The sequence below is a fragment of the Rhamphochromis sp. 'chilingali' genome (genome assembly GCF_963969265.1).
Source record: "Rhamphochromis sp. 'chilingali' genome assembly, chromosome: 12".
Taxonomy (NCBI): domain Eukaryota; kingdom Metazoa; phylum Chordata; class Actinopteri; order Cichliformes; family Cichlidae; genus Rhamphochromis; species Rhamphochromis sp. 'chilingali'.
The window spans coordinates 1,615,362-1,630,906 of NC_137939.1; the positions used below are offsets into that span (position 1 = coordinate 1,615,362).

Sequence of the window (15,545 nt, forward strand, 5' to 3'; positions counted from 1 at the left end):
AGTGAGCCGTCATTTGTGAGCCGCGGTCAAGCCAGCCGTCTCCTATCCGCCGCATAAATTTCCTTGCGCTTTTACACCAGTCTTTACGGTAGCGCCTTTTCGCTTTATGTGCCGATTGAAAGCCTATACCCGCGCACACGTGCACTCGCGCGAACAGTCGCACGCACATGCGCGCACACAAATTACAATGAAACAGCCCGATACAGTCAATACAATTATGGAAATGTCAGAAATTCATTAAAAATCATCCTGAGTAGTTGAGGTACAACTTTCAACACATTCCTCCTCCGGGACACCTACTGTACCTGTGTGCCAGGTTTCAGCCAGATTCACTGTAAAATTCCTCAAAAATTAAAGGGTACTTGTATTCAATGCAATACAGCCAATACACTACAATTATGGAAATTTCAGAAATTCATTAAAAATCATCCTGAGTAGTTGAGGTCCAACTTTCAAATTCAAATTCAAATTTTATTTGTCACGTACACAGTCATACACAGTACGATATGTAGTGAAATGCTTGGACAACTGCTCGTGACCTAAAGAAAACAAAAAAGGAAAAGGCTATGAATAAGATAGGAAATAAATATGAAAAATTAAAAAGGGTAAATTTAACTAGGAAGGAATAAAATATAAATTAAGGTTAAAAATGAAATAACTGTACAACACAAATTAGAATGAAGGGTAAATTTAACTGGGAAAGAATAAGATAAAATATATAAATTAAAGTTGAAAATAAAATAACTGTACAACAAAATACACAATATAGAACTATATAAGAATGTATGAAGAAATATAAATAAATATATACACAATAACAGCAGCGTGATTTAAGTAATGAAGTGAAACAATGTTCAGAAAGTCCAGTGTGTGTGTAAGAACCATATGTGTGGGTCAGTACTGTGTGGTGGTGTGATTGAGAGACCGTATCGCCTGCGGGAAGAAGCTCCTCCTCAGTCTCTCTGTGTTGGTCTTCAGGGAGCGGAATCACTTTCCTGACCTCAACAGAGAGAACAGTCTGTTGTTGGGATGGCTGAGGTCCTTCACGATCTTCCTGGCCTTGGTCCAGCACCGCCTGCTGTAGATTGAGTGCAGGTCAGGGAGCTCGGAGCGGATGGTGCGCTCAGCTGACCGCACAACCCTCTGTAGAGCTCGTCTGTCCTGCATGGTGCTGTTCCCGAACCAGGTTAAGATGTTTCCCGCCAGGATGCTCTCTATGGTGCAGGAGTAAAAGTTCCTGAGCACCTTGGAGGGCAGTTGGAAGTCTCTCAAGCGTCTGAGGTGGTAGAGACGCTGTCGGGCCTTTTTCACCACGGTGTTGATGTGACAGGACCATGACAGGTCCTGTGTGATGTGAACTCCGAGGTATTTGAAGCTCTCAACTCTCTCCACTGGGCACTCGTTGATGACGGGGGTCTGGTAGTTCCTCTCCTGCTTAGTGCTGAAGTCCACTATCAGCTCCTTTGTCTTACTGACGTTTAGAAGGAGGTTGTTCCTCTGGCACCAGTTCTCCAGATTCCTAATCTCCTTCAGGTAGGCCGTCTCGTTGTTATCAGAGATCAGGCCCACCACGACGGTGTCGTCAGCAAACTTGATGATGGTGGTGGAGCTGGTAGTGGCCACACAGTCATATGTGTACAAAGAGTACAGCAGGGGGCTCAGAACACACCCCTCCTCTGGGACACCTACTGTACCTGTGTGCCAAGTTTCAGCCAGATGTACTGTAGAATTCCTCAGAAATTAAAGGAAACTTGTATTCAATCTAATAGAGTCAATACAATAGGATTCTCTCAATTTTCAAAAATTCATGAAAAATCATCCTGAGTAGTTGAGGTCCAACTTTCAACACATCCCTCCTCCGGGAAACCTGCTGTACGTCTGGGCCAAGTTTCAGCTCTGGCCCCAGATGTCAGCCTAATGTGTACCTTAGCCATGTAAGCCATGTAATAACAACATGTGCTGGAACATAATAGTGCAAAAGTAACATGACGAAACTCTGTTCAGACAGTGAATGGACTGATTCTTATACAGCGCTTTTTTACTCACCCATATTACTCAAAGTGCTCTATACAACATGTCACATTCACCCAATCAGGCCAAATGTGGCATGCCATCACATAAACAGTGCCATCTTACCATGCCAGAAGTCAGCCAGCAGTGCCGGCTTGACACCAGATCCAGGCAAGACCCGTCTGCTATGTGGGATGACTTGTTCTTTTGGCATTTTAGTTGTGGATTATGTTTGGACTGTGTCTCTTGCCCTTTCAGTATTGTTTCCTTGTGCTTCTAAGTGTCCCTTTGTTTCTTTTTAGGTTATGTAGTATGGGTTAGAGATATTTTGTATGTTGTTTTTGTTTAATAAATCTGCCTTTTGGATTATTCCCTGATGTGCCTGAGTTCTGTTATTTAGTGTCACTTTGAAAGGACACACATCCAGCATTGACATATAATTGTTCTTTCAATTTTTGATAAAGATTACAGTGAATTGAGATGTAACTTGGCCCAGAGGTACGGTAGGACGCCCAGAGTAAGAAAGTGTTGAAAGTTGGACCTCAACTATTATGGATGATTTTTAATGAATTTTTGAAATTTCCATAATTGTAGTGTATTGGCTGTATTGAATTGCATATAAATGTCCTTTAATTTCTGAGGAATTTTACAGTGAATCTGGCTGAAACCTGGCACACAGGTACAGTAGGTGTCCCAGAGGAGGGATGTGTTGAAAGTTGGACATCAACTACTCAGGATGACTTTTAATGAATTTTTGAAATAAACATAATTGTAGTGTATTGACTGTATTGCACTGAATATGAGTTTACTGTGATTTCTGAGTAATATTACAGTAAATCTGGGTAAAACCTGCCCCAGAGGTAAAGTAGGTGTCCGAGAAGAGGATTGTGTTGAAAGCTTGGCATCAACTTTTAAGAATGATTTTTAATGAATTTTTGAATATGCAACCAGACTGTCACGATGGCTGTATTGGGCTGTTCCATTGTAATTTGTGTGTGTGCGCGCGAGTCTAGGCTTTCAGTCGAAAGGCGAAAAGGCGCTACCGTAAAGACTGGTGTAAAAGCGCAAGGAAATTTATGCGGCGGATAGGAGGCGGCTGGCTTGACCGCGGCTCACAAATGACGGCTCACTTTACCGCGGTCTTGGACCGGCAAAAGTGACCCGAAACAGGCACTCTGGTGGAGTTACTTTGTGTGTGTGTTTATAAGTAGTTTTAAACCTTGTGATCCACAAAACAGCATAACAGTAAAATAAGAACTGACTGCTCAGTGCGGAGCAGCGGCTTCGCTCATGCGCGATTCATTTGCAGTTTGGACGCATAGGTGTGAACATCTCCTGCAGCTGGGGGAGGACTATCCTCCGCCCGTGAGCGCTTTAGCACGGGTGAGGTGCCCACGGCAGCACCGCTGTTTGTTCAGAGTAAGAGCAACACGCTCTTTCACGTCAAAAAGTCGTCATAAACAAGTCTCCAATAACACCAGAAAAAGTCGCCAGATTTGTCACTAGTCGCTTTTTAGAAAAAAAAGTTGCTAAGGGGCCTGAAAACTCGCTAAATATAGCGACAAAGTCGCTAAGTTGGCAACACTGGTTTTTCTTTTACAAGAAATAAAACAAAAAATTAGACCACCACCCAGTGTAGGGTTTCTGCCATAGCTGCCCTGGCATGCTTTCCCCAGCCGGTACCAGGCTTTGGCACAGCCGGGTTCCAGCTGAGTGGCTTTAGCAGCATTGGCCTTAGCCCGCTCTGGTTGGTTCAGCACTGGTAACTACCAAAATCATTTCTTATGTTAGCGTGGTTAATCTACCGGTGTGAAGGAGGATTTGTATCAAAATTATATTATAATGCTAAAGTATAATTATTGTTGTTATCCATGCATTTTTAAAGCTGAAAAAAAAAAATAGGGGGCAATGAGGGAATTGATGTAGACCATAATATAAAAGATAGGCTACAAAGAAATGTTGTCATGGTGTCATTTGTCTCTTTCTCCTGCAACTACAATTCCAAATAAACCTTCTGACGTGTGATTTCTACCTTCGTGCATCTCTCACAAGAAAGGAAGAACAGAGTTGGAGGAGAAACATGAATCAACATCACAGTGGCTTTATTTTAGATCGAGGCAGTGGTTGTTAATGCACTTACATTTAATGGGGAATCATGAGAACACACATTTCTCTCTACTGATATTTTATCTTGAGCTGAACATTTTGCTTAGTCTCAGTCCCAGCTGTGCATTTGTTGCTTTCTCTCTACTTGCAATATCTTTAAGCGCTTTCAGAGCAGCAGGCATTTCTGGCTGCAGCTCCAGCAGTTTCCTAAATGCCTGTTTGGCCTCTTCCAATTCATTCACAATCTGGCATGCTTTCCCCAGCCGGTACCAGGCTTTGGCACAGCCGGGTTCCAGCTGAGTGGCTTTAGCAGCATTGGCCTTAGCCCGCTCTGGTTGGTTCAGTTTTAGCTGGCACAGGGACAAGTTGGAGTGGAGGTCAGCTTTCATTTTGTTGAGTTCTTCAGCTGAAGGATCAAGTGTTTCCAGAGTTGCTTCTCTCTGCTCCTCAGCTTCATACTCCCATCCCTTTTTCGCCACATCTCTAACGTGATTACAAAAAGTGATGACTAGTTTCATGGCCTTGCTGTAGCTGTCCGCGGCCCCCCACAAATCCTCGCTCCTGAATCTCACTCCGCCCGTGTCCTTGTGTGACTTGACCCATTCCCATTTTTCACCAGGAGACATCTCCCAGGCTTCCTTGCCTGGTGTGAAAGCTTGCAATTCCACTGTGGCAAAAAAGGGAAGGCTTTCATCTGAGGGGTGGGGAACAGCAGCATCTGGTCCAGTTTCCAAAGGAGAAAGCTGTATCTGGGTAGCAAAATACAATGTTAAGACCTTTCATCTTTACACGGTTGACAGTTAAAAACAAAACCAAGGATAAACACGACAGAGCATCGGTCATTTAGCCATCACGATTTCATCAAGAAAGATGAAGGGAAAGATCATTTAAACAAAACAGTATTTACACAGGTTGAGAGAAATGTGTGTTTTAGGATGAGCTATCAAATGATGGTCAGCCAGAAATTAGAGATCAATTTGAGAAATTGGAGATATTAATTTAAGTTACAAAGAGTATTTTTAAGGTGTTCGGGGGGAGAAGACAACAGAAGGAAATTTTATTTTAAGCATCAGCTAGCTAGGACAACACAAAGATTAATGAGTCCAACGATTAGGAGTATACGACTGTGGAAGTCTCTTCATTATAATTTAAAGAGTTGTATAAATTTATATTGTTTTAAAAAGTGTTACATGTCTAAAACGATAACTCAATATGAAGAATGTGAATGAAATTGGAGTTAATTGAAAAAGGATCCATTATTTTTTTGCCTCGTTTATTTTATATATATATTATTCTGGTATATTCTGATTGGAAATGTGTTGTTAGGACCGGAGATAAATGTTAATGTTAGTTTGTTCCTTGACTTTTGGTGCCCACTTGCAATATAAGTTGGATTGTAGATAGGCAGCAGGGTTTAATAAGAATATTTTCTTCTTCCTGCTGCTTTTCACACGTGGTTGCAGTGCTTTACTGATAGAAAGTGTGGTTGGTTTGTCTGAAAGAACTAACTGTGCAAACTGTTGACCAAGTGTGGAATAAATAAATAAGAAACACTGTGGAGGTCAAGCAGTGCCAAAATTAAAGAAATTAAATACATCTATCAATAAGGGGCAAATGTGTCACAAATTAATTAATGCTGAAATAATTAATTAAATTTCAATTTATTAAAATATCAATTAATTTTATTTTACACATATTTAATTATTTGTCTATTTAATTCATTTTTTCATGGCTCCTTTGCTGCAGGGAATCAAGAAACAATTTAAATCATCACTGCGGCTCGTCAACTGACCCTGACGTCTGATTGGTTATCATTTACTGCAAGCTAAGATTGATCCCAGACTTGATACAGTGGACTTGGAGACAGATATCCCAGAATGCATATAGTACAGAATACAAACTGTAAAGAAAGTTTTCAAATACTCCTGTTTCTGTGACACCAAATACACTTTAAGCTTTTCTTATTTCTGAAGTTTACATTTATTTTTTCTGCCTCATCCATCAAAAAACAGAATACTGAAACAAAGACTTCAATACTCAGTTAAATCTTACCTCACACTTCTCCCCAGCTCTCATTCCCTCCAAACACGCCTCTGTGATATCACACTGACCATCCCCTAGCCTCAGTGTTGTCCAGTCACCCAGTGGGACCTGCAGCACAGAGTCTTTACACCTCACAAAGGGTGTGGTACCAGATTCAGTAAGTTCAGCGGTGAACGGATCAGGCTGGGCTGGCAGCTTCTCACCTGTTTTTTCACATGCTACATTCTCTGCTTCATCATTGTTAGCTTTGAGACGCACTTGGACTCTACACAGCGAACCCAACCTTGGACAATTATTTGATGAAATTGCTGTAAGATACAAAGAAATATTTGTTAGCTGGAGTAAAGAAAACTCATTCATTATAACAAGGAACAAATGAGTATCATACGTGTTACACCTGCTGGATCAGAAGCTGTCTGCTGACTGTTTAGTCGCTTTTGGTGGACCTTCCAGAGGCCTCGGGGACACACAGAGACCCAGGAGGTGTTGCAAACGCTATCATGATCACTTTCAGTATGTAGTGTTTCTGGAGGGTAATCGGGCTCCATCACTGGATAAAATAATAAGAAAGAAAAGTTTACCACATGTTATGTTCATACATTCATTTAAGACAATAAACAGCTTTGTAAGGTCACATGACACGACCATCTTTATTCTTCAACATAGCTCGAAGTCTGTTAGCCAAGCTTTTCTCATTTCTTTACTTTTTCAGGAACATTTGTCCAGGTTTCTTACAGGACATTTAAAGCTCTTCTCTGGATGTTGGCTGCTTTTCAGAATACTTGTGTGTTTTTCCATTCAGGTATGCTTTTAGTGCCTTGCAGTGTGTTTGGGATCATTGCAATTCAGAAAAATGAAGCTGTTGTGAATCAGATCCTTTCAACATGATAGCGCACGATGGATCTAAATCTGACTGTACTTTTTTGCATTTATATTTCCTTCAATTTTGAGAAACTCACAACACATCGTGTCTCAAATGCCGCACAAAACCATTACCGAACCCTCACCGTGTTTTATAGATGGATGTGGACACTTACTGCACCTCTCTCAGGCTCTGTGTCAGCGCTTTGCTGGATACAACCTTTGCATGATTCTTTTTAAGGACACACTGCAAGTCCATTAGATTTAAGCAACCATACTGTTATTACTGCAATGTTACAAAGCTGACTGTTGACAACAATCACCAACAGGTCAGGGACATTCAACTAAGCGTCGCCAATGCTACTACTGATAGATAGCACTGTTTTAGCTAGCACGCACATTAACACGCCCCAGTAACGTTAGAACGATAACTAGCATCAGGTAGCTATCGTGCAAGTCCACAGGACCTGAATTTAACTATTCTACATTATACGAGCGATAGTCAGTTGGTGCCTATAGCTCACAAATGTCCAACTTACCTCATATAAATGCATAAAAGTTGGCATCTGCTATTCCAATAATCTAAAAGAAATAAAGATGGCAGATTACCAGTGATGACACGAAAACAAACACCTTACAGTGATCGCTTTCTTCTTCGCTTTCTGTTAGTGCGGCTTCTTCTTCTTCTTTGTGTGTAGTGGCGGATGAAAGGCAACTGCTATGTTCCGCCCCCTACCGCACTGAAGTATATTTATGTTGGCTGTTTCAGCGATAGCCGAAATGTAGGCCCCTTTACGCGCCCTCGTGGGCCATGAAGGTATTGCAGGTGGGCAAAAACCCAAGCAATCATGTGTTACCTGCAAATATCACCTGCTCATATACTTCAAATGATTACAATGAAATAGTTTTTATTACTTTTTTAAGTTAATAAAATAATGTCAATATTACATGCTTCAGATCATCAGGCAAATTTTAACATTAGACAAAGATAACTGGAGTATTTACAGAATGGAGTTATCATAATTGGAAATGACTATGGCAAATATAAACATGCAAATAGATTTTTTTCACAGGACTGTATGTCTGGCACATTTCTGAAGTTCACATCTCAGAAAGTTGTTCACCCCAATGTTCAGCACAAAGTTACGCCCATGCACTGGTGTCCCTGGGAGGACCAAAACATTTGAATTTTTAATACTACTAATCGGTCAGAAATACAAAACAATGAGGTCATACCATTAAGGAAAAAGTTGATTGTTTAAGTCATAAAAAATTGGATTGATTAACCCCCCCCCCAAATCATTGATATTTCACAATTGTCATAACAGTAGGATGATGCACAGAATTTGAGAATTGCACCAAAGCAACTCAGAATGTTTGAAAATTGTAAAGACATAACTTTCCAGTAGGGGTCGCTCTCTCACCAGCAATATAACACAGCTGTGATCAGTACAGTATGGGCCACATTGTAGAACCGTGCCCTCTTTATTGACCAGCTGAATGTACTTTAGTTTCAGTTTGTTGCAATGTGATGTTTTTTAAATCGTGCATAAACCCTGTCTGCATGAATTCAGAGTCAAAGAAAGGGAAAAAAAATGCTTTGTTTCACTGAATACAAAAGGCCAGTCCATTTCATTGTGCTTATAGTACACTTTTTTTTTACTGTAGAGGTAAAAGTCATGGTGAAAGCATATAAAAGTTACCCCATGTTGGGGCACTTACATAGTGGCGAGCATGTAAAGTCCACACTGAAGGGCTCCAGTGTGCCAGTGAGTTTGAACCGAGGACCTTCTTGCTCAGAGGTGACACCCTGCCCCATCCCACCGCAGTGAGAGGAGATACATATGAAAAGTTCTGGTTGCATTCTGAAGTGAGCTGTTGTCCTGCTGACTGTTGCATGCTTATGAAATGGCTTAAAAACGTGAAAAAATGAAGCTGTCATTATACATTTATGACAACAAAATCAAAAGTGCGTCATCTAACTCACCATCTTTTCTGGTTTTCTCACACACAAACCAGAACCAGAAGCAAAGCTTCTTTAATCTTTCTCCATCCGTTACCCATTCCAATTCTTTCTCTTAACTCTCTTCGGATTCTGGTATTGACCCTCTCCTTCAACCCCCCTCACCTTCCTATTGGCTCCCACTGACTTCCCAGCTGGCCTCTTGTGAAACATCCCTGTGGGTAAGTTCAGAAGCATGTATCCCAGGCCGCTCCACGTTCCCTAGAAGGGCGGTAAAACCGGCTTCGAGTTGGGTTCCAGGGAACAGCTGCAAAATCAGGAGCCAGAGCTGAGCACTGCCAGGAGGGCTGGTACGACTTCGGCTCGCCTCTCCGAGGGGTTCAACATGCGTCATTCAGGGAAAAGGTGGAATATGACAGGTGAACAAAAAAAGACAAATCTGCCGGGAAAGAAGAGATAAAAGAGAAAATCAGAACAAAGGAAACAGAGGATAGATGGTCTCCAGAGAACAAGAGAACACCTGCATTGTTTGTGTATGTGTGTTTATTTTAGAGATGGACCGATCCGATATTATGTATCGGTATCGGTCCGATACTGACCTAAATTACTGGATCGGATATCGGAGAAAAATAAAAAATGTAATCCGATCCATTAAATATCACGAAAGCACCTCACAAAACTTGCAACACGCCGTAACTCACCTCAGAACGTCGGAGCAGTATGCATCACGTGATAGAGCAGCTGTGGCATGCGGGACCTGTCGGTGGTCTGGATAGCATTTGGAGCTTCGCTAGCAACCTGGCATTTCATCTCCGACAAAGTTATCCCCGAGAGAAGTAAAGCAAGTGTGTAAGTCCATCTCTGAATGTTTGTAAAGCATTCCTGCGTTAAGCTTAACGAGCGACTGCCTCTCGCTCTCCGGCTGCTACTTCAATCATGAAACTGCTAATGATCAGCTGATCGGCTTTTCTGTCGTGAGTCTCTCTTGTTTGTTTTTGGCCCACTTTGCGCCAGAAAGAGGAAACCAGCGGCTGAACAACAGCAGCACGTTTAAGCTTGATCAGCTGTTGTTACAATTTATTTAATATTACTTTCTACACCAGGATCTTTTTCTACGTAGCTGACGGCTGGTAACTGTGCAGGGGCGGATCTAGCAAAGTTTAGCCAGGGGGGCCGATAGGGCATTAACTGGGAAAAGGGGGCACAAAGACATACTTTTCTTTCTTATTCTTATTTAAAATGTCTAGCTTTTAATAAATAATTATCTGACACCCAAAGTTTTAATTTGATGTAAAATGAATAGAAGTCAATTACTGTATATAGTGACTATTAAGTCTAATATATATACCCTAGTAAGCTATAGTACATTTTCCTTTGGGAAGGTACCATCTGTGCAGTCTGCAATTTTGTTGAAGAAAGATGTTGAATCTATTTAATATTTCTTGAAAAATAATTGATTTCTGTGCATTTTTTTTCACACTGCATCAAATTAAGGTTGATTACGTCGATTAAGCATCATGAGGTGGAGCGTGAGGGGTGGTTCCCTATTTTTTATTTTTTTATTTTTGTTGCTGGGAGTTGGAACCCTATTAGTTAGGTTGCTTAATATTTACGCTAAGTACTCTTTAAAATACCAGAATAGGGAGGATGGTGTAGGTCTAAGTTTATTAGATTGATCAGTATTGCTGAACTATGAAATATTTTTTTTGTATACAGGTATAACAGAATAGCTTTAGTGTAGTTGTTGTTTTAAACTTGAGTATGAACTTGCAGACTTGCAAAATGCAGCAAGATATTTTAAAAAACAGCTTTGTTGATTAAAAAACACTATATCGGATTCATATCGGTATCGGCAGATATCCAAATTTATGATATCGGTATCGGTATCGGACATAAAAAAGTGGTATCGTGCCATCTCTAGTTTATTTGTTAACTTATTTGTTAACCTCTGATTATTAGCAACAACCCCCCACAGTGGGTGTACACAGGTTACTTTTTGCCCCACATTTTATTTGTTCTGTCTGGTCATCCTAGACTGAAGCTCATCAACACTGTGCATTGATGAGAGAATGAGTCTGCCAAGCCCCAAAACTTAATTTCCCAACCATAAACGCTATGCATTGAGCAGGTCTAGCATTCTGCTTGTGTTTGTTTTTTTCCTCATGAAAGCGACGGCTAGCTCGCCTGTAATCCCTCTATCACACATTCCCCAACACTCTCTCGCACACACACACACACACACACACACACACACACACACACACACACACACACACACACACACACACACACACACACACAAAACCTCTGCGACCCTGGCCGGCCAGAGGCGAACTCGTAAACAGATCGGGCCACGACACAGTGTTTATCCCTCACAGGGAGAGGGACTGCTGCACACACTGCCGTCGCTGAGTGTTTAACCGGAGCTAGTTTTGCTCCCTCTGGCCTGTTTGTTGTTCCTATTGAGAAACATTGACAATAGGATCAGATTTTAAAATGTTAGCTCAGTGTGAAGACAGAACTTTATACTAAGTGGTTCCCATGCTTGTTCACGCATGGGAAAGTCTAGCTATGCTAAAGGAAATCTCATGACTCCTCCACACTGTGACTGTGCTCAAAAATGATAAGTCAAAAAAAAAAAGATAAGCCACAAACTTATTGGGCCACTGGGAAAAAGTATAGTGTACAAATGTGGTGTCAATCAAAGAGTGCAATTTATTAAGGTTTCCAGGTCAAGTGGAGATCAAGGCTGATCCTATGGCTGATTAGAGCCACTGAAATTATAGGTTCAAGAGAGCTGGTGAAAGGGTGAGAGACATTGTTTTGCCACTAACATGATGCATATCTGGTACGCTGTTTCTCTCACTGTCTTAGATGTGCTGCTTTCGGACAGATCAATACAAAGCAAAGGCGGTCTTGGTCCACAGCCTTGTAATTCAGACTGACTGCCAGCAGAATTGCACAAGAAGTAAAATATTGCTTTTCTCTTCCATTAGCAGTTATGGAGCATAGTCTGCCAGGTCAGAGCCATCTATCTACATTATAACGTCATGATGAGATTGCTTCAACTGCAAGGGGAAAGACAGGCTCTCAGTCGAATTCCCATGTAAGACATAGTATTGCTTGTGTGGCAGATGCGAGTGAGGCTGCTCATTAAAGTCAGGCTCCTCTGAAAATGTTACCTATGCTACTTATTACCAACATTAATAATTGTGCCATCAGGAAGTGAATGGTTTATGGCAGTCTTTGGCAGCATAGAGGAAATGCTAATAATGATTCAACACTTTTTCTGTCTTCAGGATGGGAAGTTCTTTTAACTGACTGACACCTCCCCCTTTACTTAATGCAAGATTAGTCTGTGTATAAAAAGGACATGAATTTTCAGATTTGTGTTTCTCTAAGACCAGCTGAGTTACACCTTAATGTTTTATGAGAGACTCTTACTCTCTGTTGTTTGAATGCACATGAATCCCTCTACTTGTCCATTTTTTCCATTACTAAACACATTTAAAACACAGCATGCTAATATATATGTGCCCACAAGCAACATGGGGAATCTGGCATTAAGTATGGGTAAATTTTCTTTATCTGGAGCTTAAAGAGGTTCCTTAACTCCATTATAGTGTTTCCCCCTGGGGGGGTGCAGTTATAGACTTGGAGCTGCCCAGCTTGCAGCTTGAGTAGAAACCCAATGAGGGGAGGAGATGGCTATCGGGAGCCACAGGGCAGACTTTTTTTTTTCTAATCAATGCACACACTTTAATGGGGCCTTCCTGTGAGGGAGCCTGAGGAGATTCTTTTGACAGTACTTTTATGTGTTTGTTTGCTGGGCTGTGTGTGTGTGTGTGTGTGTGTGTATGTGTGTGTGTGTGTGTGTGTGTGTGTGTGGGTGGGTGGTGTGTTCGCTAATCTGAGAGTAACTGAGGGCCATTAGCGTGCACACCAGCACACATCTGGATATACTTCTTCTCAAGCAGTTATACCTTCATAACGTCTGGCAGCCAGTGTGGCCTTTCAGTACCATCTAAGATAAAGCCAGTTAAGCCTCATATCTCACCACCAGTGACTGACTGCCAAGATCTGACCACACACACAAACACACATACACCTGCCACCTGTTCTTGTCTTGCCATAGCTTTTATGCATTATACTTCCACCATTCCCTGTAGATAAAACATTACGTAGTCAGATCAGTCGGTCTTTAATAGGTGCGCCATTCTTTTTCTTTTTTTATTCCTGGACTCTATTAGAACAGCTCTGAATGATTCAGAGTTCACAGTAATTCCTATTTATCTTAAATTGGGACTTGGTAGAGGTCCTCAGTTGACCCACAATTTGAAAAATGCTCTCCCTTTAACCCATCCTTCTTCTAATTGGCTGCCCTTCACAAACAGAAGGTTTAAACACCAAATGGGTGAGCAAGCTGTTAGCGCATAGTCAAAGCTGTGCGTCTTAGATGACCTGATCTCTTTGTTAGAAACGTTGGTCACAATTAATATGAGCAACCATTTAGCAGTCTTTAAGTGGGTTGAATGTTAAAAATTTATTTGACATATCCATAAAGATTTTGCAGATCTGTGTTCAGGAAAAGTCTTGTCTGCAGGCCCCCCAAGAGCTAACTCTGTACAGGTGGGATATGCCCATTTGCATCTCCTCTTAACTTAACTCAGTGATGAATATAAGAGAGCATAGAAGAGATAAAGAGCAGAGACCAGCTGACCAACAAGCCAATAAAAAGGCACCGATTCTGGGATTCAGAAATGACCAGTTGAGGTTTATCCAGGTGTTGGGGTTAAATCAGGGTATGCGGTCTGCAGAAGGGATGAGAGGATCTAATTCAGACCAGACCTGAGTCAAAGTAACAGTTAGGAGCTCTGCGGTGTGTTAACTTGTAGACTGGGCATGTTCTGTCATCTGTGTCTGTCAGTTACACTCAGTGGTTTCATATACTGCTGTCCACAAGCTGCCTGTGGCGAGCCAGACCACATTAATAAGATCAGAGCTTTAAGTCTTCAAACCCGAGGGCTGTGATGCGACCAGCAGAATATCAGCAGGATATGTTGTGTGTGTGTGTGTGTGTTGATTAGACATGGGAAGTTATTGTTAGTGTTTCACAGTTGCTGGTGCTTTAATGCACCATTTGGGAGTTGCACTCCTAAATTTGTTGTATTTCGCAGAGAACAAGGACAGTAAAGGCTTTCTAGAGATCCAATCCAACACTAAGTAGTTGAGTATGTTTGCATGTTTGTGTGGTACTCAAGAGTTGTGATGCATCTGCTGTAGGTTGGAAATCCAAATATTTGTCCTGTTCAGCAAATGGAAAGTGTTGCTTTGAGAATGCCCAGTTCGGTTAATATTTCGCCTCTTAAACACTTTTTTGTGAGTTTTCCTTCAATGACTCAGTATTTCTTTAGTTTAAGCTGTGACGAAACTTTAATAATGAAAGGGGAAATGAGCTTGTTGCAGATGCTGGATAACTTTTGCCTTCCTGATGTTCAGGATCAGCCTTCAGAGTCTATAACTCTAACTAATTGAACAGGGTGCTTCTAATATCTTTGTCCCATATTATGCATTATTATACCTTTATTTCACTATCGGTTTTAATTTCAGAATCAAATTCAATAGGAAGTCATCATTAACTGATTTAAGTCATTTTTAAATCAGAAAAAAAGAATAAATACCCTCCTTGAAAAGACAGTTTCAGCTCTTACACTCTGGAGAAAGAAATAGGGCAGTGTGTGAGTAAAGGGCAGAAAAGGCAGAAAAACCCACCCAGTGCTGTCCAACATGCGGAGGGCAGATGCACAGGCGGGCGCACAGGGCTCCAGAGTACAAAAGGCTGATCTAAATAAGACCCAGCTGAAGTTGCTGTTTTTGCCCCAGAGCCAGCCCTCTCCATCTCTTATCATCTTTGTAGGCATCTATTACTAATCCTATCACACCGTTTGACCTCTGACTCCGTGCACAAACCTTTTCACATCTCCCCCCCCTCTTTTGTTCTGTTCTGACCAGGTGTATGTGTGGCAGATCCCAGGGTAGCAGGTAAAGTATAAATCTGTAGCAGCGCTGACAACTCACAGTCTCTGGTTCCCATTTGGTTGTGTGCCCTGCAATCAGTCACTCCTCTGCTCTTTGCTTTCGATTTCTTTCTTCTTCATTCTTCTCTTAGCAGAGATGGTCCCAACACAGATCGCAAAACCAAAGAAATGCAAAACAATTTATATCATCTGTTTCCAAAACATCCACATCCCAACAAATTACATGTTGTCTGATCATTGCTAGTTACCTTCTTCATGAAAGCAGCATCACACATTGATAGTTTTAATGACAACATGAAAAGACTGAGTAAGTATGGTTCCTGACAGGTTGCAGCAGCACCTCTAGGAGGGGATACGTTCCAGCTCGGTTCTCATAGCTCATATCAGCTTGATCAGTGAAACTGCTTAACGTGGACATGTGTTTCTCTCTGCTACAGCGTCTGTTTTAAATCCCATGCAGAGACTGATAAGGCAGTCTGTTTGATTTAAAAGACCTTTAATTTAATGTTCATGCTACGTCATGC

General features: G+C 41.4%; 2 protein-coding genes across 4 annotated transcripts in view; one reads left to right on the forward strand and one right to left on the reverse strand.

Annotated features, from left to right (window-relative positions):
* Nucleotides 1–4,095: 4,095 nt before the first annotated feature.
* Nucleotides 4,096–7,718, reverse strand: fkbpl (FKBP prolyl isomerase like). 2 transcript variants are annotated; one of them, XM_080899060.1, is made up of 4 exons: nucleotides 7,560–7,718; nucleotides 6,557–6,709; nucleotides 6,169–6,467; nucleotides 4,096–4,865 (listed from the first exon to the last, which is right to left on the reverse strand). In XM_080899060.1, exons 2-4 carry the CDS (start codon nucleotides 6,705–6,707, stop codon nucleotides 4,197–4,199), a joined length of 1,119 nt encoding a protein of 372 aa, XP_080755186.1. In that variant the 5' UTR covers nucleotides 6,708–6,709; nucleotides 7,560–7,718; the 3' UTR covers nucleotides 4,096–4,196. The 2 variants fall into 2 exon arrangements, with proteins under 2 accessions (XP_080755186.1, XP_080755185.1); XM_080899059.1 differs by having other exon boundaries at nucleotides 6,548–6,709.
* Nucleotides 7,719–9,156: 1,438 nt separating this feature from the next.
* The window catches only part of LOC308408073 (protein Wnt-2b-A), a 30,183-nt gene continuing 23,794 nt past the window's right edge, over nucleotides 9,157–15,545 (forward strand). For both annotated transcript variants that reach the window (XM_080900146.1, XM_080900147.1), the window contains exon 1: nucleotides 9,157–9,832. The gene's annotated coding sequence lies outside the window, so the exon portion shown is untranslated. The remainder of the gene's footprint in view (nucleotides 9,833–15,545) is intronic.

Coding starts and splice junctions, on each gene's coding strand:
- fkbpl (XM_080899059.1), bottom strand. CDS start 6,707: ATGGAGCCCGATTACCCTCCAGAAACACTACATACTGAAAGTGATCAT. Junction 6,468..6,547: donor TGATCCAGCAGGTGTAACAC/GTATGATACTCA, acceptor TGTATCTTACAG/CAATTTCATCAAATAATTGT. Junction 4,866..6,168: donor GAGCTGGGGAGAAGTGTGAG/GTAAGATTTAAC, acceptor TTTGCTACCCAG/ATACAGCTTTCTCCTTTGGA.